Below are 22,041 nucleotides of genomic sequence, written 5' to 3' on the forward strand. Positions count from 1 at the left end.
CGCCTCCGCCGGCAATGGTACGATCCAAGCACCCTGGCGCTCGACCTAGCCTGCTAGCTCCCCCGCGCCCGCTCTCACTCGCCGCCGGGACTTTCTATTGGTCGGCTGGAGATAGGGGGCAGGAAGCCCCTCCCCGATTGGCGGGCTGCCCAGCGGGGGCGGGGGCACGGGGAGGCGGTGGGGCGACTGGCCCCGGGGCGGGTTCGGTTGCGCGGCGGTAGGGTCTGTCGCTGTCGGGAGGCAGGAAAATGGCGCTCACGCAGGGGACCAAGCGGAAAGTCTGTTATTACTACGACGGTGAGGGGCTGCGGGGCGCCTCCGGGGGCCGCTGCGGGGCAGCGCCGCGCCGGGGGGGGGCGGCGGCGGGCGGAAGCCTGACGGGCCGTCGGGGGGGGGGGAGGGGAGGTGGCGCGGGGGAGGGGGTAATGGGGTACTGGGGACTTGGGGGGCTGAATTGGGGAGAATGGGGGACCTGGGGGCTGCAGTGGGGGATGGGCAATGGAGGCCGTGGGGGCCTGGGGGCTGCAGTGGGGGATGGGTAATGGGAGCTGTGGGGGGCCGTGGGGGGCTGGGAGTTGCAGTGGGGGATGGGTAATGGGGGCTGTGGGGGCCTGGGGGCTGCAGTGGGGGATGGGTAATGGGGGCTGTGGGGGGCCGTGGGGGGCTGGGAGTTGCAGTGGGGGATGGGTAATGGGGGCTGTGGGGGGCCGTGGGGGGCTGGGAGCTGCAGTGGGGGATGGGCAATGGGGGCTGTGGGGGGTCGTAGGGGCCTGGGGGCTGCAGTGGGGGATGGGTAATGGGGGCTGTGGGGGGCCGTGGGGGGCTGGGAGTTGCAGTGGGGGATGGGTAATGGGGGCCCTGGGGGAGGTGGGGCATAGGGGACTGCAGTGGGGGATGAGTAATGGGGCCCCTGGGGGCCGTGGGGGGCTGGGAGCTGCAGTGGGGGATGGGTAATGGGGGCTGTGGGGGGCCGTGGGGGGCTGGGAGCTGCAGTGGGGGATGGGCAATGGGGGCTGTGGGGGGTCGTAGGGGCCTGGGGGCTGCAGTGGGGGATGGGTAATGGGGCCCCTGGGGGCCGTGGGGGGCTGGGAGCTGCAGTGGGGGATGGGCAATGGGGGCTGTGGGGGGTCGTAGGGGCCTGGGGGCTGCAGTGGGGGATGGGTAATGGGGGCTGTGGGGGGCCGTGGGGGGCTGGGAGTTGCAGTGGGGGATGGGTAATGGGGGCCCTGGGGGAGGTGGGGCATAGGGGACTGCAGTGGGGGATGAGTAATGGGGCCCCTGGGGGCCGTGGGGGGCTGGGAGCTGCAGTGGGGGATGGGTAATGGGGGCCCTGGGGGAGGTGGGGCATAGGAGACTGCAGTGGGGGATGGGTAATGGTAGCCCTGGGGGCTGCAGTGGGGAATAGAGAGATGGGTAATGGAGGCATGAGGGTTGTGGAGAATGGGTAGTGGGGACATGGGGGGCTGGGAGTTGTACTAGGGGGATGGATAATGGGGGGACTTAGGGAGCTGGAGGCTGCACTGGGGCGTGGGTGGGGTGGTGGGGGACACTGAGAGACATATAAGGGATGGGGACTTCACTAGGGGATGGGGCGCAGGGGTTAAGGCATGGATCGGGGTAGGATGTATGGGGAACTGCAGTGAGGGGAGGCGCAGGGGAGAGTGGAAGGCAGGAGAAGGGTTGGGGAAGACTGAGGGTCACAGGAAGGATGTGGAAAGCGTGGCAGGGGTGTAGGGAGTGCTGGGGAGCCTGCAAGGGATGTAGGGTGCATGGCAGGGGGGTAGGGAGCAGTAGGGAGCCTCCAAGGGAGTGGGGTTCATGAGAGGGATATGGGGAAACACTGGAGGGTGGAAGGGAAGGATATGGGGCAAGGGAAAGATAGGGAGCAGCACTGGTGGAAAGTTGGAGGAGGTTGGTGGAATAACTTGGGGAGGAATGGAAAACTTGGAGGTGGGGTGGAAATAGGAAAGGCTCTGAAGGGGCCAAGATGGGGGAGAAGGGCAAGGGGCTGAGAGAGGCTCTGGGAGCTATGCCAAGATACTGAGGAAGGTTTATGGGGGGATGGGGAGCACTCAGGGAGATGCTGGGGGGGGGAGGAAAGGGTTAAGAGCCTCCGTGAGCCATGGTAAGCAGAACAGACGCTCCTGAAGCTCCATTTGGATCACTATCAAGCAAGGGACAAAAATGAAGACATTGGCAACCAGACCAATTGCATGGCTATTTCTAGGGAGTTCCTGTGTCTAGGAGTATTGTTTAATTCTGGCTCTAAACTTGGCTGGATTGTAGACTGTGTTTTTGCTTTGCTTTGTTTTCCTTTTACAAGGATAGGGAAACACTGCTTTTTGGCTATATATTTGGGGTAGCAAAGTAATAGGGTATAAGAGCTGGCCAGATCTCAGCCAAGGTAACTTGTGTAGCTTCCTCACTCTTCCCCTATAGTCTGTGAAAGAAATCACAGTTGCGTTGTCTCTGTGCATGTTCACAGCTGCCTCTCCTTTAGCAGAGGGAGTCTGTGCACGTTCACAGCTGCCTTGTCTCTGTGCACGTTCGCAACTGCCCCCCCCCTTTGGAGGGGGGAACTGGTGTTTCGGTAGTGGGTGAGCTGAGTTTTACTGTAGTCTGTGATCACTCTATGTGAAAGGTATTGTGCAAGTCTCCTCTATTTCATCATGGTTTTTAGTCTCTGAAGTCAAATAAAAACTACTTCTCCATGGTTTTTTTCTGTGGTAAGTGGATGTGCTCAGTGTTCGTTAAGGCCATAAAGTGAGCTCGCTTAAACTGCTTTATATGTCGGGCATATAGCGAGGGCATTTGCTTTTTCAGAAAAGCAAATCTGAGTGATAGATTTTTAACCTGTAATGATAGCTGCACCAGGTCTCTGACTCAGCCAGAGTCTCCAGGGGAGTGTGACGAGGAAGAGTCTGAATTAGGACTCTCGGTGCAGTGAAACAGTGAGCCTGATTTTTCTGGACCGTCCTTTTCATTCCCAGTGCTGCGTACAACTGATCTCTATGCAATACCCAGCAGATCAAAATACAGTGGGGTACTGGTGCCGCGGGCCCTAAAATGCCGACTTTAAACTTGAAGAATAGTTGCAGGAAGTATCAGAATACTGTACATGCGCAAGTGGCCAGGGCGTTGAAAGAAAACTGTATGTCCAAACTGCTCCTTGTCCTTAGAATATAATGTTTTCTCCAAGAAAACTTGTCAGTTTGTGAACAAGCTAAAACCTTTAGAGTTGCAAGATGGTGTTTTAAACACAGAATAACTAGTCATCGTGCCTTAAAATGCTAAGAGATGATATCCTTGCAGTCTTTATTACATGGTAACGATGTGGGGTTAGCATTAGACACTCTTGTCTATAGCTGACCTCACTAATTTACTCTGCGGTAAAGTTTTAGTACCTTGTTTCCACTGGTCTTTTATGAGGGGCTGGCAAGCATCCACTGTGCGTCCTAGGCTGAGAGTGTGCAAGGAAGGCATAATCTGCAGTTGGAGGAGGCCGGCTTGCGATGATCTCTTTCTTATGCAGGGAGGTAAAGGGTGGAATAATCGAATGCAGTAATTCCTAAAAGGAAGGTCCCTGGGCAGCTGGGAGGCCGTTCTGGATACGGGGTGGGTCTGTTCCTTGAGCAGAAATTTCGGGTGGCAGGAAGGTGTCCTGGGATGGAGAAGGAAACTGCCTGAGTGCAGGGGAGAGTCTAGATGGGAGGTGGAAGCTGGGGAAAAAGTAGTCAGATATCTTAAGGGTCCTCCATGGAAATTCTAGGAACTCTTAAGTTAGAGTGCAAACTTAAAGAACAGTAACTTTTCCTTCGTTAACTCCCCGTGTGGGGACGGACTTACTTAACCCTAGCAAACAGGAAGAGGTATCTGTTAAATTCACACATTCTTAATCTGCGCTGACTTGAACATGCAGGCAAGCTGCTAAAAGCTGCAGGCTCGTCTGGTGCTCTGTGGGAGTTTGGTGCGTTATATTTAGCGGAATGAACCCAAACAGACTGTGGAAGCTGGGGCTTGCCTGGGGCATTTCATTGACAGCCCGAGGTAAAGAAGACATGACAATTTCTCAAAGCTTTCTGTGATTTCTTATTTGTGTTTTCTAGGTAGGGTTTTGGGCATCTCTCTCTAGCTCCCCAAAGCTTGATTTTAACCCAGTTTTAGTAGAGGCATAGTTGCCCCAGTAAAAAACATTTGTGTAGACAAAGAATATCACCATAGTGCTATGTGCAGTTAAACTCTGGCAACAGAATCATTTGGGTGTGGGATTTGCACCGTTGTGTCTGCTGCGACTGAAAATAAGGCCGTATCCACAGGAGGAAGTGTTTCAGCTGTGTACTGTGAGGACGTAGCAGTTTCTCCTGAGTGTTAAGATTGATGGTCTTGAAATACTAAGATTGAAATAATAATACTCCCAGCTGAGTCACCAGCCAGACTGGATTGGGTCTCTTGCTTCCTAAACTGTTTGAGAGTTGTAAAACTACATGAACTTCTTAGTTTCGTTTCCCAAGAAAATTAGGCTTACGTGATATTACTACTGTATGTGGCTATCTGCGGGTTTCCTGCTTGTGGCAACTCTTGAGCCTGTGCATCTCTCAAGCGAATCAGATGGGGCAGAAACCTAAAAATTAAATTTCTGTGAATGTCATGAAAATAAGTACCCTGGCGGGGGGGGAAGTTAAATGGCTCCTACCATGGGAGATTGCAGCATGAACTTGGCTTTTACTAGGCATAGGAGACTCCACATGCGGAGATTACCTGTGGGGCGTGTTTGTAGGAAGCTGACTTCATTAACGCTGGTGCCCAAAGAATAGCTTATTGGGGTGCACCTGTATGGGTGCACAGTTGATAGGGACTGAGATTCTTCTGAAGTATTTCAGGCAGTGATAAAGGACAAAAATAGTTGGAGCTGTAAAATTACAGCTGTATTGTTTTTGCTTAGTGTGAGAATTAGCTACTTTGTATCCCATTTCTGTTGAGTAAATAGTGGGAAACTGACATACCTGGTATGTGGGATGAGTCACTGTCTGAGCTGGGGTTAAACTTGCATGCGTCTTGGCATGCAAGTCTCTGCTCGGAGCGTGGCTGAATTTCTCCAGTGAAACCTGTATGCTCTGTAAATGTGAGATGTCGTAAATGGACCAGAACCATCTCAAGAGGGTATTAGAGAATTGCCATTTGTTGAGTGAGGGTAGACAAACGTGGTGCCCAAAGCTCCTCCTGCCCAGGGGAAGCTGAAGCTCCCTCCTTGCAACTTTTACAGTACCGTTTTAGTTGCTCAGACTGTCTGTACCTGGATTGCTTTTCTCAGAATCGATGTTAAACACTCCCTTGTTTGGCCAAGCCTTGTTTTAAAAATGTCTGTCTCATTTGAGTCTAGGATAAAGTTTTCTGAATCTACAGAGATACGTGTGCAAGCAAGACCCTGTGAAGAGATGCACTGCTGAAGGACAGATAAAATGACAGATGAACTGATGGTGGCTCTTGAGGCTCAGCTGTGATTCTGTTTGAAGGAATTCATATTTTTCCCTGCTGTAACTGAATCCTTTTTGCTCCTAGGTGATGTTGGAAACTACTATTATGGCCAGGGACATCCAATGAAACCCCACAGGATCCGGATGACCCACAACCTACTGCTGAACTATGGCCTCTACAGGAAGATGGAGATTTATGTAAGTACAGGGCTGGTCATGAAGAAAAACGTGTAGGAAAGGTCTTAGTTTACCTGTAAGGTTTTTAACTCTGATGCTTCAGACTCTTCTGGTCTCTCTTGACAAGCCAAAGGAGAGAGGTGGGGGGAAAGGGGGAAATAGCTGAGTTGATACGTTTCTGCTTTTTTCTGCTTTTTCGTAGTGAGATGTTCTTTGCTTCAGATAAGCTTTGGAAACTGGAAAATTGCTTTTCTCCCTGTACCTTAAATATTTTCTCTGTCTAGATATGTAAAAAGTTCCAATCTTCAGCAATTCTTTCATTTGAAAATCAATTTCTCTTCTTTAATGCTGCTGTTTTGAGTTTTCTGCTGTTGCTGGGAGTAAATCTGAGATTGGAGATAGGAACTGGGGAGAGAGAAGAGAGATATTTTAAAATAAGCTTGCTTTTTTTTTGTTTTCTTGTCCTTGCAGCGTCCTCACAAGGCAAACGCAGAAGAAATGACCAAGTACCACAGTGATGACTACATTAAATTTTTGAGATCTATTCGGCCAGATAACATGTCTGAGTACAGCAAGCAGATGCAAAGATGTAAGCTCTGCATGTAGTAGTATAGTTTCTGCCAATTGTAAAATTCTTGCTTCCTGGGTCTACTTTAGGATTGTGGTAAAAAGAGTTGGAAGAAGCCCAGGAAAGTTGAATATCTCCTGATTTATTTTTAATTTACTTGGCAAATCAAGCCATCTCTTTTGGCCTTGTGTTTTAATGGGAGCTCTTCTAAATTATCTTTCTGGCTCAGAGATGTCCAAACTACTCCATTTATGCGCTGCATGTATTTTGTGTCATTGCTTATCTTTAACCAAAAGGTATTGGGGTGGGAAAGGGTTGTACACGTTTTTTTTTTTTTTGTTTTTTGTTCCCCTTAAGGAGGGTGTTTGTTTATGTCCAAAATCTGCAGTAATGCAGAAGGATTTTCAGGGCCCAGAGAAGGGTTTGGAAATACAGGTGATTTGAATTGCATAGTGATAGCTGCCCACTTGGTCTGTGTTAGTGTGTTAGAATGGTAAATTTTGTGAGCTAATCTCTAGTTGTAACCTCTTGAGTCTATGAAAGTGCTAAGAATCTCTTTTCTTTACAACTTTATTGTTACAGAAACCTTTTTCCAGCCTCTTTGCAGCTCTGAGCTGATGCTCTTTGGCAATTGCTAGGCAGCAGACTAGGTTTCTAGCTAGTACAGACAAATGTGGGGGGAAGGCTCAAAGTTCATTTAAACAGTATTTTGATCATGCACACTGTAGTCTTTGAGCAGAAGACAGTTGTTAGCCCACAGGGTTCATTTATGTGAAGGAAGTGTAATTTCCAAATTGGAAGAGTTATGGGCCTCAAGTCTAAAGCAGATGCACTTGAAAATCTGGTATAAGCCAAAAGGGACAAGATAGTTGAGCACAAGCACATAAGAGGCATGTGTAATGTGGTTCATGAGTAATATATGTCAAAAGATTTCCTACAGAAAATAATATGCCTTAATGTACCAAAGTACATATTTGCACAAACTGAACTGTTTACCCCTGAAGCTGATATGGCTCACAAACACCCACTCTGCTCTCTCTGGTAGTCAATATTTTCTCTACTGTACTTTCACGGACATGTTTTTACCTGAAGGAGGCAGAATATGAAAACTAATCATAAACACGCGGGAGACCGATCTTTCCTCAACAAGACCTGCAAAGTAGTAGCCTCTGCCTAGCTAGGGAACTAGCTCAGGAGACTCAAAACAGAGATTAGCAATACAGGAGACAATGTCACCATTCCCAAGTACGGTGGCAGGTCTCTGTAGCCTGCTAGGTACTCTAGCTTTATTTTTGAGGAAAGAGTAGGTGCTGGGATTTCTGGAAGGACGTTTCCACCTTCCATGTTGGGCTCTGTCTGGTCACTCTCAGATACGAAGCTCCTCAACCACTCAGTGTAAGGAAGAAGGAGCATCTGTGCCTCGTATCTTGTACCAGAGCTTCATGCCTATAGCCAAATGATTGGCCCCTGTTGCTGGTTACCTCCCCTTGTAGTCCCGGCCGCTTGGAATGGCCTGGTGGGAAAAAGCCTAATTGACTTCTGTTTACACAGAGTTGCAGCTGGTATCTTTGCAGGTATAGCAGAGGGAAGCCCTCAAATACTGTCAGTGCTCCCCACAAAGTTCTGAAGGGCAGTAAAGGTAATGAGCAGTCTCTTTAATTTTATTCTGCTAATGCCTTGTTCTCTGTCTGAGGCCTTGGGAAGACTACTGCGCAAGGTGAAGGGCAAGGAACTTAATTTGTTGTAATGAGAAGCATGCAGAAATTCGCGACTTAAATTCTCCTCGCTTAACAGGGAAAGCTTCCAACCACCCCTTTGAATTAATTATTCCAGCTCTGCCACTTGCCGTGCCCTGCTGAAACAGTTGGAAAGGCAGGAGTAATTATTTCTTTCTGGGTCTCCTGATGGGTGCTGTCCATTTCAGAGATCTCAGCCCAGAATTGAAACCATTTAAATTCCTTTATCACACCATACAGTCTCTGTGGAGTCTATGCACTGAGGAGTTTCTCATGCTGCAAGGATCTGTACTATTTGTTCCTTTCTCATTAAGCATGGAAGAATATATTCTACAGATGTTGTTACAAAAATACAAATTTTTTTGTTCATAAAAGCAAATCTTAGATTCAGTACAAGTCTGTTGTTACTGTTTTTATTTTTAATCATGAAACTATTTACAGTAGAAATTTGGCCGGCCAAAATGATAGTACTGCTGAGAGCTTGAAAGTTGACTGTCCAATATGAAGTAAAAGGAATATACAAAGTGTAAAAGAACAGACGTGTTGTGAGTTCCTCCCTCAGTACACACTGTTATCCACTGTCTCCCTGCTTTCCTCCAGCAGTGCTGACGCTATTTACTTTCTCAGCTCCAGCAGGAAGCGGGAGCAAAGACCTTTCCTGCTCACCATGGTGAGATGGAGTGGTGACATGGAGCATCGTGCGCAGTGCCCTGTCCCTGGGGCTGAAGCACAGAGCCTGGGGGCTAGGCAGCACTGCTCCTGTGAGGTGTAAGCTTCCAGGGACGTGCCCGGTTCTGTTCGTGATCCGCGTGGGATAGCAAGGGGTGCTGGCCCCCATTTTGCACCGTTTGTCACGTGCCCCTGCTGACCAGCATGTGCTGCTGGAATAGAACAAAATACTGTAAATGTGCAGTCTCAACAAATGACGTTCAAGTTACTGCTAAGGATGTGTATCAGTATGACACAGCTTTTATTGATAGCATCTCTTCTCCACCCGCTCATTTTCCAACACGACTGACTGATTGTTGGATCCCCTTGAAGCATGCTCCGGTAGGTGGCGTGCCTCTCTCGCCAGAGCCCGTGGAACCTGCTTTTGTGTTTTCTCGCAAAGTGTAGGAAGGTCAGGAGCATCTTCCTTAAAGTAGCAACCTTTTTGCCTCGTTGGGAAATCCCAGGTTGATTGTATTAACGTTTTATTATACGCGTGTGATGTTTTGTCTGTTTAAAATGTTTGATAGCTTATCTGCTCAGCTTCTTAAATCAGGTTGGTAGTATAGGCTTTGCCATTTATTTGTGGTTTTCTCTAACTCTTTTGTATTCTTTTCAAGTCAATGTTGGGGAAGACTGCCCTGTATTTGATGGGTTGTTTGAATTTTGTCAGCTCTCTGCTGGAGGCTCAGTTGGTAAGCTTACAAGTCATATGTTCTTTTCTTCTCTTAAGCAGATATGTCATGTATTTCCGTCCAGGAGAGAAATTTGTTGTTGGTGGTGGTGGTGGGGAACACATGTGAACCTATTTCCTGTGAACCTATTTCTGACTTCTTAAAAACTAGATCCATGTTTCTTCTCGTGTGAGAAGGCTTTGCATATTGACAGATCCCTCTACATTTGTTAAGCCTGTCTTCACTAGTCCAAGTTACTTCAGTGAATGTATGAACGAATCCTTCTGAATGATATTACAGCATTGCAAGGGATAGGCTTAAAACAAACAAACAAAACCACCCAAGAACAACAACAAGGGTTTAATAAAAAATCCACGTGAGCTTTACAGAAAAGGTATTTTCCTTATTAAAAGAAAAAAAAAACCCCAACCTTGTTCCCAGTTGGTGTAATGTGGAAAGGAAAACTGCTTTTCCTGTTGCTTTTATGTTAAAAGCCACTTGTCTCTGGACCTGAGGCAAAGCAGGATTTGAAAGGTTTCAGTAAGCTCTCTGAAAGCTGGAACATTTAAAATGCTTTCACTATTTTCAGATACTTTGTTGCAGAAAGACACGATATTGCGGAACTGTATTACTGTGCATAGAGGTTAAAGCTTTGTGGCTGCTACTCCCACAATGACGTCTGGAAATCTGTATTTCCTGTAACACACTTCAGCAGTTATACAAATACTGACTACAGCACTTTTTGAAATAGTTATGGTCTCTGGTCCCAAGGCTGTAGATTCCACAGAAAATATCTTTTTTTTTTTTTTTGATCCTGGGAGACTTGCAAAATTGCAGAAAGTTTGTGAGGAAACTGGGGGAAGAGGAGACCTGCCTTTGTCTAAATGCATGTTTTGTGAGGGCCTAAATATATGTTAGATAAAACTCTTCTTCATTAGTTTTTTGTTTGGGACAATGAGAAATCTGGACTGCCCTCAGCTGCGATCCAAGCTAGAATGCTGTAGGCTTGTTTTTGCAGATTTTATGCTTTGAGGCACAAGTGGGAAGTGGTCAAAGGTTTGTGCAGGCAAAATGGAGGCTGAATGTCTTTTCTCTTGCCTCTTGTTAGTTTGTTGAGACATCCGGTGCTTAAACCTTTGAGTTTGTGCTTTAAGTACCCCCCCCCAACACACATAAGCAATCATGTGATCATAAGGGACCTCTGTTTTGCCTCTCTGTCTCTGTCATGGGTCCTTTGCCCTTGTGCTACCATTTTATAATTCTCTCCCTACAGCCAGTGCTGTGAAGCTAAACAAGCAACAGACGGATATTGCTGTGAATTGGGCAGGAGGCCTTCATCATGCTAAGAAGTCGGAGGCTTCTGGCTTTTGTTATGTCAACGACATTGTTTTGGCTATCTTGGAGCTCCTAAAGTACGTGCAGTACTACTTACCCCTTTTGTTTGTCTGTTCTTCTGCATTTCCTCTGTTTTTAGCATTTTTTTTTTCCAGTTTGCTGCTTTTGTTGCCTTTGTAGCAGTGTGTTTTCTGGGGAGGGTTTAATCAGATGTCGCTTGGGATCTTTGGATCCCAAAAGAGGGCACTCTTTGGAGTACCCTCTCTCCAGAAGGGTGTCTTTACTTGTAGCATTGTGCAGTAGGCAAAAGGTTTGGAGCATCGTCTGACTGCTCTTAGACCGTTCTTCCCCCTCACAAAAAGGGGGCACTGCTGTAGGATGTCTGCTGGTTACCACCCTGATGGCTTTTTGCTCAAGTCAAACCTCAGTGGGAGGCTTGAACATGAACCGCGGAGTCTGTTGATTGAATCTGAATAAACTGAGTTGAATCTGCCTTCAAAGATCAATTGCAGCAGTAAAAGCCACTTAGTTTTACTCAGTGATTCTGTTCCTCTGCTGACCAAGGCATATGGCCGTTCTTGGCACCTCGTTTGCTTTTACTCCAGAGAGACAGCTGGCTGGTAGCTGTGCAGCCTGGGGATTAGCACCAAATTCTTTGCTCTCCTCCCATTTGCTCTGCTGGTGAAGGCAGTTTCTACTCTGAAGAAATGCGGCATTTTGACTTTCTTCTGCTCCTAGGTATCATCAGAGAGTGCTGTATATTGACATTGATATTCACCATGGAGATGGCGTGGAGGAAGCCTTTTATACCACAGACCGTGTCATGACCGTGTCCTTTCATAAGTACGGAGAATACTTCCCAGGAACAGGAGACCTGAGGGTGAGAATGCAGGCTTAGCAGAAGAGCTCCCTGGAATATGGTTTCTTCCATCTCTTTGCTGTCATACTAATTTAACTAAAATCACTGTTCTTTTGGGTTTTCCTACTTTAAATGTATGCTCTCAAAATAGCATCCTTTTGTTGAGGGGGAAATGTGTATATGGGAGGCAGCTGGCTTGACTCCTGGAGAGGGTGCTTTGTTCCTGTGATCGTGTATAGGCAGCCTTCTGGTGGGATTATGCTCAGAAAAGTGACTCTGAAGATGGCATCTTGGTCACCTGTAGCTACTTGCAAACTCAGTGTGGTCACAGGAGCTTTTTGGTGTATGTTTATCAGGGAGTGCTTTTGTGTGTGTTGGTATATCTTGTTGGCGTTTCCTCCTATGAGTCAGTTCTGCGCGTTAATGAATCCTGTGGTGTTATCTGTGGCACTCTTTCAAGTTAGATACAGGTGTGGTTCACTTTGACTTCTGCTGTTGCCAGAATGCTATTCTCATGGGTGAAAGGTCCCTTACTCGTTTTACGCCCTTTTTAGTGTAATATGGAATTACATTCCCCTGATCTAAATTCTCTTGCCTTTCACTTGTGAGTGATTACCTGTTGAGGAAATGATTGTGGCGTAAGTTGAATGCCAAGTGGCTTGTTTCATTTCCTTTTCTACCTGTGATCCCACAATACTCTCAGGCTTTTAATGTCCAGGTAGTGAGTCGAACAGCGAGGGCCAAATGCACCCGCTTACGCCACGTTGCTGTGGTTATACTGTGGCTCTGCTGGAGTCAACTGACTCTTGTCCTTTTACGCCAAGACGGTATTTGTCCCAGAGAGCCTAGGCTTAGATTTGGATAACACTGATGGAATCTCAGACTTCCCTTCCCAAGTTGATGGATGGTTTGGGTACTGCAATTGGTTCTTTGCTGACCTTGTGGTCTCTCCTGTCTTTCACTCTAATAGGATATTGGTGCAGGCAAAGGCAAGTATTATGCTGTCAACTATCCCCTCCGGGACGGAATTGATGATGAGTCGTATGAGGCAATATTCAAGCCGGTAAGCGTCTTTGCTGAGTGATTCTTTATGGGGTGATACTTTGTCGTCTTGGTGGCTCAGGGAGACGCTCTTTGGGGAGATTGTGCTCTGTTATGAGATTCTTCGGGGCTGTATTCCTGCATAACAATTGCAGCCTGTCATCTGTAGACTTCTATTTGTAAGAGCCTCACTGTTATCAATATAGGAGAGTCAACAGCTGCGAGAACACTAGGGACGTCTTCATGTCACTTGGTGACATGGACGTTACTGGGTTATTGTGACACTGTCCTGTGGAGAGTGTGTAACAACGGGTTTCTTGTTTAGGTGATATCTAAAGTGATGGAGACGTTCCAGCCTAGTGCAGTTGTCTTGCAGTGTGGATCGGATTCTCTGTCAGGGGACAGGCTGGGTTGTTTTAATCTAACCATCAAAGGTAAGAGTACGGTGTTGCCGCCAAAATAGCCAGGCCAGGTCCGTGATCTTGAGAAGCCAGAGCTGTAGAGTAGAGTGTCCATGTTAAACTGGCATAACTAGTATAGTTAGATTGCATTGAAAAGTTTTCTTCCTTATACCGTGAGTCTATGACCTTTTCCCACCGCCTTTGCTACAGGTCATGCCAAGTGTGTGGAGTTTGTAAAAAGTTTTAATTTGCCTATGCTGATGCTGGGAGGAGGTGGCTATACAATCCGCAATGTAGCGAGATGCTGGACCTACGAAACTGCTGTGGCTTTGGACACTGAAATTCCAAACGGTAATTCTCCCCGGAGTCTTTGAAGTAAGAGTAAGAGAAAATGACTGTCTAGTAACGGAGCTCAGGGCATGATGTTGCTGTGGAAGGTATAACAACCCTGAGATATTTCGCTAGCTCTTGATTATTACTATGCAAGAGTATTTGGAAAATGCGATTTGCAGTAGCTGTTCTTGTTTACACTTTAGTCCTGTAGCTCTCACCTGCAGCAAAAAGTATCCAGTAGTCTTGCTGTCTTACTGAAACGAGGTGGCCTTCTACTGAAAACTTTCATGCATGCTGATAGTGTCTGACTGCCAAGTGAGCTTTGACCTCGCTGTTGCTAAGCTGTCTGTTTTGATCTGAGTTTTGGCTATGAGAGCTTCCGCTCCTACCTCTAGGGTAACGTACTTGTGTCTTTATGTATGCGGTATGTGCGTGGTATTTCACTACTGGTCCAGCGATAATTTGGTATTTGCTCTGTTTTGACTTTTCTGCAGAGCTTCCATATAACGACTATTTTGAGTACTTTGGGCCAGACTTCAAACTCCACATCAGTCCCTCAAACATGACCAACCAGAATACAAATGAGTATCTCGAGAAGATCAAGTAAGTGTTTACGTCCCTCAGCAGGAGTGGCATCTTCTGCTGGGGGCTTCACAGCTGTGGGTGGCTCCTTGCTAATGGAGGTGTTCCTTTCTTGGCTGGATCTAGGCAACGTCTCTTTGAGAATTTGCGCATGCTGCCTCATGCTCCTGGCGTCCAGATGCAGCCAATTCCTGAGGATGCTGTTCAGGAAGACAGTGGAGATGAAGAGGAAGAAGATCCTGAGAAACGCATTTCAAGTATGTGCTTGCCTTGGGCATGGTTGCATTGCCTTGCTGGGAAACACGCTGTTCAGAGCCTGTGGGTGCCAAAGCTGAACAGGATCAGGAAGCTGGAGAAGTGCACAGGCTTTAAGCTGCGTTACTCTATTAAAGAGAGGAGGATATGTGATATGGATTTCTCTTGACTCTGGAGTCCTTAAATTTGAATCACCTTTGTAATTGATTTTATAAGATCAAGCTCTGATGCTAAGCATTGCTTGCAGGGCTGGTAGATTCCTTCTCCCTTGAAGAAATGGCACTTTTGCTAGATAATTTCCATAATGGAAGAACCTAGGCTTTAATGTGAGGGTTGAAACAATTACTGTGATGTAGATGCAATGACAGAGTACTTTCCAGGAGACTGGCAGGTTTGATCCCAGAAGTTGCCTTCCACAGTGAAAATGCTAGTTTATATCTAGTTTGGCTGATGGCCTTTTAGACCTGGCAGTCAGACTTTCCCGGTGTGAGGTTGGTTAACCTGCTTACACTGTCAAGTCTAAACATCACTCTGTGCTTAATCCGAGTTGTACATGTGATCTTGGATCTTAGACATAAGCAGTCAAGAGCGATCAGTCCACAGATAAAGCAGTTAGAAAGATAAAGTGTTTTTGTTGTGGCCTTATTGTGGTTTATTTAGGCTTAGTTCATTCCGGTGTGCAGATGTACTCGGAGAAGTTAGTGTTTGCTGTCTCCTGGCTTCTAAACCTGCTGAGACAACTGCTTGTCCCCTTCATTCTCAGTTCGCAATTCTGATAAGAGAATATCCTGTGACGAAGAATTCTCTGACTCTGAAGACGAAGGAGAAGGAGGGCGCAAAAATGTTGCCAACTTTAAGAAAGCTAAGCGGGTGAAAACAGAAGAGGAAAAGGAGGAAGAGGAGAAGAAAGGTAAGCATGAGAGCGAGGACTGGAAGTCCTCCTAGCTTCGTAGAACTTTGTCTGGCATGCGTGTACCCTTGACTCTCTCTCTTGTTCTTTCATGGCTTGGGACGTTTATCCTTTCTGAAGGACTGAGGGGAACTCTGCTTTCTGTTTTTTAATTTGGGCTTAACAAGTTAGTTCTGGTCTAATATCTTGTCTCCATTTTCATGTCCCATGTCCCTGCAGGCTATTTTTCTACTGCTCTACTATGTGTCTTTTTTTCTTTTCTAGATGAGAAAGAAGAGGAAAAAGCAAAAGAGGAGAAAGCAGAACCCAAAGGGTGAGCCCTGTATCCTGGCATGGCAGTTAAATAGCTGCATTTGTATTTCCTTAGGCATCTGCCTATGCCTCTTTTGGGATGTTGCATAACTTGTGGGGTTTGGAGGCGAGACATGGTAGTCTGGGTGGCTTTGTCATGGGCTTGTGACAGGAAGGAGTTTGCACGCGCAGAACGCCATAACTGAAAGCACTGCAAGAGCCCTCAATGAAAAGGGCTTAAAAATGCTGGGCATTCATTCAGTACCATTTTGCATGTCAGCGACATGCAAGTTTTAGATGCAGCTTGACATCGGAGCGTGGTAAGTGTGTTTAGGACAGGCCATCTAAGCAGCATTCTTTATGTTGTGGCTCTAGCCTGTTGTTAAAGCTTTCCACAGACCGAGTTGTTTGTCTAAAGCAAACTCTTCACTGCTTGCTTTCACAGGGTGAAGGAAGAGACTAAATCTGCCTAAGATGGCTGCAGCTGGACAATACCTGTCAGTGCGTAGTTATCATAGGTTAGCTTCTCTGGTTGCCTCCCATTCCACAGGATTTATATTTTATATATGTTTCTGTATATATTTCTATATAAATATATAAATGACTTGAGAACTGTAAATTATTCCTTGCTGCACTCCGCTGGGAGCAGATAGGGAGGATTCTGCGGAGTAGACAGACCTGCACTGCCCAGAATTGGTGACTGGGAAGTTTCACTCTTGCCTTCCACTGCCTCCTTGGTGTGTCTTTAAAAAATCACTTCCTTTCTTTACTTTCTCCTCTGAAATAACCGCCCTTGAAAAAGAATAATTTAAGTAGAAGTAGTATCTGCGTTTCAGGTTAGGTGGAAAGATGGCCATGAAATGTTTTTATTTGTTTGGTGGGAGATATGAGTTCCCAAATGAAGCCTGTGAGAGACTGACTATTCCTTTGGTCTTCAGTCTGATTCCACCATGGCAAGTAACTGCAAGCTGGTGCCGCTTCTCAGGGTCAAATAGTGCAGTTCTTGAATAGAGTTGGCTACCTCCCTGCAGCAAACTTGTGGAAAGAGATGAAGCAGCTTAAAAGCACATTTCAAAAGTGCTTTAGTGAATCAGCCCAAGAGCCCTCCAGGTGCAGATCTGGAAAACACAAAATGAAAATCGCCCTAATGTGGTTGTTAACGTTTTCCGCAGTCTTGCAGATCCAGTTAGTGTGGCAGCATTATGCATCTCAAATAAGAGAAGGGATGAAATTTTTATACTTTTTTTTTCCCTATACCAACGCCCCTCTTTGGGGGAGGAGAGAAGTGAGTTACTGCCCATTTGGCCTCTGGCTTCGCTTTCCCTGCTTGTTCTGCCCTCGGCTACGCGTGCTGTAATGTGCTTTCTCAGTACTGATCTGTGTCCTAGGCTGAAACCACTGCAGAAATTCCCAAGTCATCTAAAGACCAGACTGAACAGAGCCCAGCTGAAACCTCTTGTCGATGTGTGTCACTCACTGCAAAATTCTCTGAAGTGAAGTACAAATGTTTTCAAATCGAACCTTTTCTCTCTCTTGCTGTCAAGGCCAGTAAACGTGGAGAACCTTTTTATCTGCAGTCTGAGCTGTTATCTTTACAAGGAAACAGCAGATGGGGCTCTGTACATTTTTATAGCTACTCCTCTTCCTACTCCCACACATTATCTCACCCCCAAAGGTCTTTTGTGACCAGGACTGGCCTTTTTCTTGCATCTCCCTTTTTACAGCTGATCGTTAGATGAGCTTTCTGTGAAGTGCTTTGCTGAGCTCCAGCTTTGCAGAAGTTTTGCAGGCGGTTTTGACTCGCTGCTCTCCTTTCTCAGGGGGATTCCTCTGTCCACAAGAGGATCTGTACCTCCCACGGAGCGCTGCTGATGGTTTCGACTCTAAATAATGCTGCTAACTTAACACAGGTTATTTTTTAAATGTTTTATTTTTTTAAATACTTTTTTCCCCTTTTCCACCGTGAGTTTTTTAGTCTCTTTGAATCTGAGTGACATGTCACTCCTGCTCTTCAGTGTTTGTATGTGAAGCGAGAGAGATCAGTGTATCTTTGTGTCTGGGGGGAAAATATATTGTGGTTTTCTAAAGATGCTTTTATTTTGAATTTTGAGAATCTTTGTAATAAAACTGGTACATTTCTATGGTTGGCGTGAGTTTGTGCTGCTTTCTGCTGAGAGGAAACACTAGGTTAGAGTGGGAGTTCTGTTTTCAGTCATTGCTGGAAAATGGTGCAGTAGCTTGGTCTTGATCGTGATGTGTAGATTCCAACAAAAAAAAAAAAGACAGCTGAAATAAGGCTTTGCAGAGAAAGGTGAGGCATGATTATTCTCCCCCCCCCCCCTTTCAAGAAGGGGGCTAGATATGAAGGCTGAAATTGATCTATCGGAGCCTATAGCATTTTATGTGGAACATACTGTGTGCTACATGTAAAAGCTTGCTTTAGTTCCTTTTGTAGACTTTTTTTTTTCTCCACTTTATAAAATAGCCTTGAAATTCTCCTCGTGACTCCTCTCTCCAGGAAAGGTAAGTGGAAATACCATCGGTTTTGGGTGCTCACACCTCTTTCACGAAGGATCACTGGGTGATTCTTTGGTCTCTTCCCTAAAGTACATCTGGGTTCACATCCAGCAGCGTTGCTGATGCTAACGGGGTTTGTGGTTTGTTCAGAGTTTAGTACTTCATGCAGATGACTCTTGTTCTGAAAGCAATGTTAATCTGGAAAGGGAATAATTAGTTATGGGAAGGGAGCATTTTTTGGATGAACTGAAGTGCTTTTTATCTGGTATCTTTTATCTGGTGAAAAAGTTTCTTTAATGAAATTAGGAGCGGGTTAATTTTTGCTTTGCTTAGAACTGAGTGCAGATCACATAGCTGGAATGCAGATTGCAGGTTCATAAGCCAAATCTGCTGTTTCTGTAGTTAAAGAAAAGCTTTGAGTGGCACAGTTGACTTCCATTGCTGTAATAATACTCCACTATACTTAGTTATCTTCCTTCCTATAGCAGACAATCAAAATCCTCTTTTCTTTCGACAGAAATAACCATACAATTCAAGTTCACCCCTGCCTGTGTGCCACTGCAGTCGTCCTTCTCTCTGTTTCAGTGTTTCTTAAAATGGCTGCCGGGAGGCTGGGTGCTAGCAAGTACTGCTCACCCTGGCAGATGCGTTGAGCCCGGTGTCTCAGCTGGAGCACACTGCAGCTGCATCTAGCATGACACGCAGAGCAATCTTGCAAGCTTAGAAATGCTGTGCGGACCGCACTGCCTCTATTTAAAAGACTGGGTTTGGCCCCTCAACTAATAGGGATTTGTGCCCTACTGAATGCGGGAGCAGGTCCCTTGCTTTAGTTTTGCACCATTTGATAGGATGTGCTGCGTAAAACTAAGATTCAGGCTGCTTCCATCTACCTCGGGGCTACAGAAGAGCATTTATCTTCCCTGTACCAGCCCCTAGCTTACCAGGCATGGTGCCAATGGTGGTCCTCGCTTTTCTTTGGACTCCTCTTTGCCAGCTGAAACAGCAGAGGCTGATTGATCAGGGAATCAGAAGTAGGCCACCAACTGAAAGAGGCTATAACCTTCATGCTCTGAGCTCTGCTGCAGTTGGGTAGTGCCCTCTGTTTTATGCCTAGTTGGCCTGTATCCTGGTAGAGCTCACAGTAGAGCTGATAGAGGCACCTGCTTTGCCTTCCTTTTTTCCATGGAAAGGGACTCTTCCCTCCCTGTGCTTAGAAGGATGTAAATAGCATAGTTCTTATGCTCTGGGACCTCTCTTTAGGAGAGAGCAACAGATTTTAGGCTGAGGCTTTTCCTAAAGGAACTATGCATTTAAAAAACAACAACAACAAAAAAAAACCCTAGGCTGAGAAACTTCCTACGGTGGGCTACCTGGGCTGGGTCGAGTAAAGTATGGGCTCCCCTCCCTCGCCCCAGGAGAAGTTTGGTTAGACCTTTAAGGAAGCAGAGGTCCAGAGCAGCTAGATGAACAGTGATCTCGAGGTAGTGACAACAGGCTTGTGTGAGAAAGTCCTTTGTGGCTGTAGCTCTACATCTGCTGCAAGTCAATTAACTGCTAGCAGAGCTAGGGCTAGAGTGATTAAATGCAGCAGCTGGTGAACTAAATCAGCAACTGCCATCTTCCCTGGCCCTTGTTTGGCATCCGGGACAAGAAGGACTCAAGCTCACCCATAAAGGGGTCACCATTTATTCCTTTCAAATGTTACAATAAAACCCATACAGCTTTTTTAGAAGTTAGAAAATTGCAAATCAAGTGTTTTGGCCATTAAAAAATTATTTACAGAGAAAACAACATTGCTTCACATTATACAGCTGGCACACCCCCTCCCTCTACCCCCACACCCCAAAAGTTATCCCTTAGAAGCAGAATTAAACACAGCGGACTTACAAGCCTTATGGTTTTAAGCCAATAGTAAGACATTATAAAAAACTAACCAGATTAGCTTTTAAACCATTGATTTCTATAAAAAGCACAAAATACTTTAAATGAAGTCAGAACCAGGAATGTGAACTGAGAAAAAGAATCCATTGAACAGTCACTGGCTTGCTGGGCTTCAAAGGCTGCTTGCAAGATAGTGGGAACAGTCAGGAGGCCAGCAGAGAGACCAGAGCATGATGTACAAATCTGGGTTCTTATCAAACTGTAAATTCCAGTTATGTCCAGGATAGTCTTCCTCCACAGTTTTAAAGGATTCAGGTAAAACTACTCCAAGTTGCGGTGATGGTGGTGGGAATCCAGACCAGTTTCCTAACAGGAGAGGGGAAGAAATAATTCAGGGGTCAATTTTAGAGAGTGTTTGTCAGTTCTACATTGAATACGGAAGGTGTGTGGGCAAGGCAGCGAGTCCGTGGTGTTACTGGGATGAAGAGGATGGCATAAGAGTCTCAAGTTAGGACAATGCCAAGTGGGCTCTACTCTTCCTTCTGCTCAGCTGCTGCAGGAGATGTTGTAGGCTCAGGCCCTGCAGGTTTTGAGGGCTCCTCTGGTTTGGCTGTATCCCCCTGGCTTTCCCCTGGCTGCTGCTTCTCTTCCTCCTTGGTTTCCCCTGCTTCTGCATCCTCCCTCTTGGGCTCAGCTTCCTGCTGAGCATCAGCAGCAGTACCGCTCTCCCCTGCGCTGCCCTTCTCCTCCGCTTTCTCTTCCTGGGGAGGAGCCGTCGGCTCCGTGTCACTCGTGGAGCAAGCGGGGTTCTCCTCTCCCTTGGCGTCTGCCTTGCCTTCGTCCTCCGTGGGAGAGGACACCGAGGAGTCCCCGGCTTCTTTCTTGTTCTTTCTAAACGAGATCCCGCTCAGTTTGAAGGACTTCTTGAACGAGAACTTCTTCTTCTTCTTGGGGGTGTCTTTGGGGGCCGCAGCGCCTTCGGGCTTAGCCTCCCCGCCTTCGGCGGCCGGGGCGGGCTCGATGGCGTCCCCGCCGCCCGCCTCGCCCTTGCTCTCCTCCTCGAGGGCTTCAGCGGAGCCGTTGCCGTTCAGGGGCGCAGCCTCGACGCCCACCTTGGGCGTCATGTCCCCGTTGAGCTTCACGTGCCCGTTCTCCTGCGGGGAGCGGACCACCGCGTTAGGTGCCGCTGGAGCCCCGGTCCAACCTTCCCCCGTCCCCCAAAGCACCCCACCACCCCCCTCCCTCTTCTGCAGCGAGCGGGGGGGGGGGGGGGAGGCTCGCACCGGGCGGGGGGAACGAGCTGCGCTGCCACCGGGCGGCGCCCGCGCTCCGCGGCCGGGGCTGGGGCGGGGCGGCGGCCGGGGCTCCGCCGACGGCTCCCCCCCCCCCCCCCCCCCGGTACCGGCCGCCGGGGGAGCGGCTCCGGGAAAGGGGGGGGGGGGGCCCGGTGCGCGGCCGCGCTGCGCCGCCCTCCCCGTCGGGCGGCCGCAGCCTTTGTCCGCCCCGGTGGTGGCGGGGGGGGGGGGGGGGCCGGGACCTACCTGCCCGTTGGCCTTGGCGGGCTCGGCGGCGGCGGCGGGCCCGGCCGGCTGGGCGCTCACCTCGGCCTTGGCCGCCTTGGAGCCCTGGCTGCCCATGGTGCGGCACGTCGGCGCGGAGCGGGCAGCCCCGCCGCGGCGCTGGGCTCGGCGGGCGAGCGGCGCCGAGAGGCAGTGGGCAGAGCCCCCCGCCGCCCCGGTAATAAGGCGAGGGGCGGGGGCGGGCCGCCGTCGAGCCCGCCCCGGGGGCGGGGGCCGCCGCTGCTGCCGCCCCGTCGGGCACGGGGCTTTCTGCCGGCAGCGCTTCCCCCCCCCCCCCCGGCCCCGGGCGGCGATGGGGAAGGGCAGCGGGGGCGGCTCCCCCGGTCCTGCCACCCCCCTCCCTCGGGGGGCAGCTGCCCTAACCTCGTCGCCCCCCTGGGCTGCAGCTCCCCCGGCCCTGCCCACCCCCCTCCCTCGGGGTGCAGCTCCCCCTAAACCCATCACCCCCCCCCCCGCCGCCTCCAAAAGGGCCCGTGGTGCCGCTCGCCCCAGCCCTGCCACCGCCACGAAGGTCCCGCTCCGGCTGGCCGGTGGCGGCAGGGGTTGTGCCCGGCCCTTGGCTGCGCTCCTCCGGGTGCCGGCCCGACCGCTGCGTTCCCCCCCCACCCCACCCCGGCTCCTTCTCCCTGGGGTCCCGGAAAGGGAGAGCACGGCCGAAAGGGAAACAGGGCTCAAACCAAACGGGTGCAAACGCTGGAGAGGAGCCTGCAGCTTCCCTG

At 48.5% G+C, this 22,041-nt stretch overlaps 2 protein-coding genes across 2 annotated transcripts; one reads left to right on the forward strand and one right to left on the reverse strand.

The window, feature by feature from the left end:
- The first annotated feature begins 143 nt into the window (after nucleotides 1-143).
- Nucleotides 144-17,485, forward strand: HDAC1 (histone deacetylase 1). Its single transcript, XM_068917194.1, has 14 exons — nucleotides 144-297; nucleotides 5,560-5,672; nucleotides 6,123-6,240; nucleotides 9,284-9,358; nucleotides 10,611-10,749; nucleotides 11,411-11,552; nucleotides 12,502-12,594; nucleotides 12,898-13,006; nucleotides 13,184-13,324; nucleotides 13,801-13,909; nucleotides 14,015-14,145; nucleotides 14,907-15,053; nucleotides 15,318-15,366; nucleotides 15,790-17,485. Exons 1-14 carry the CDS (start codon nucleotides 249-251, stop codon nucleotides 15,815-15,817), a joined length of 1,443 nt encoding a protein of 480 aa, XP_068773295.1. The 5' UTR covers nucleotides 144-248; the 3' UTR covers nucleotides 15,818-17,485.
- Nucleotides 17,486-19,531: 2,046 nt separating this feature from the next.
- Nucleotides 19,532-21,513, reverse strand: MARCKSL1 (MARCKS like 1). Its single transcript, XM_068917195.1, has 2 exons — nucleotides 21,284-21,513; nucleotides 19,532-20,896 (listed from the first exon to the last, which is right to left on the reverse strand). Exons 1-2 carry the CDS (start codon nucleotides 21,377-21,379, stop codon nucleotides 20,273-20,275), a joined length of 720 nt encoding a protein of 239 aa, XP_068773296.1. The 5' UTR covers nucleotides 21,380-21,513; the 3' UTR covers nucleotides 19,532-20,272.
- Nucleotides 21,514-22,041: the final 528 nt, after the last annotated feature.

This window comes from Struthio camelus, chromosome 23 (genome assembly GCF_040807025.1).
Source record: "Struthio camelus isolate bStrCam1 chromosome 23, bStrCam1.hap1, whole genome shotgun sequence".
NCBI classification, from domain to species: domain Eukaryota; kingdom Metazoa; phylum Chordata; class Aves; order Struthioniformes; family Struthionidae; genus Struthio; species Struthio camelus.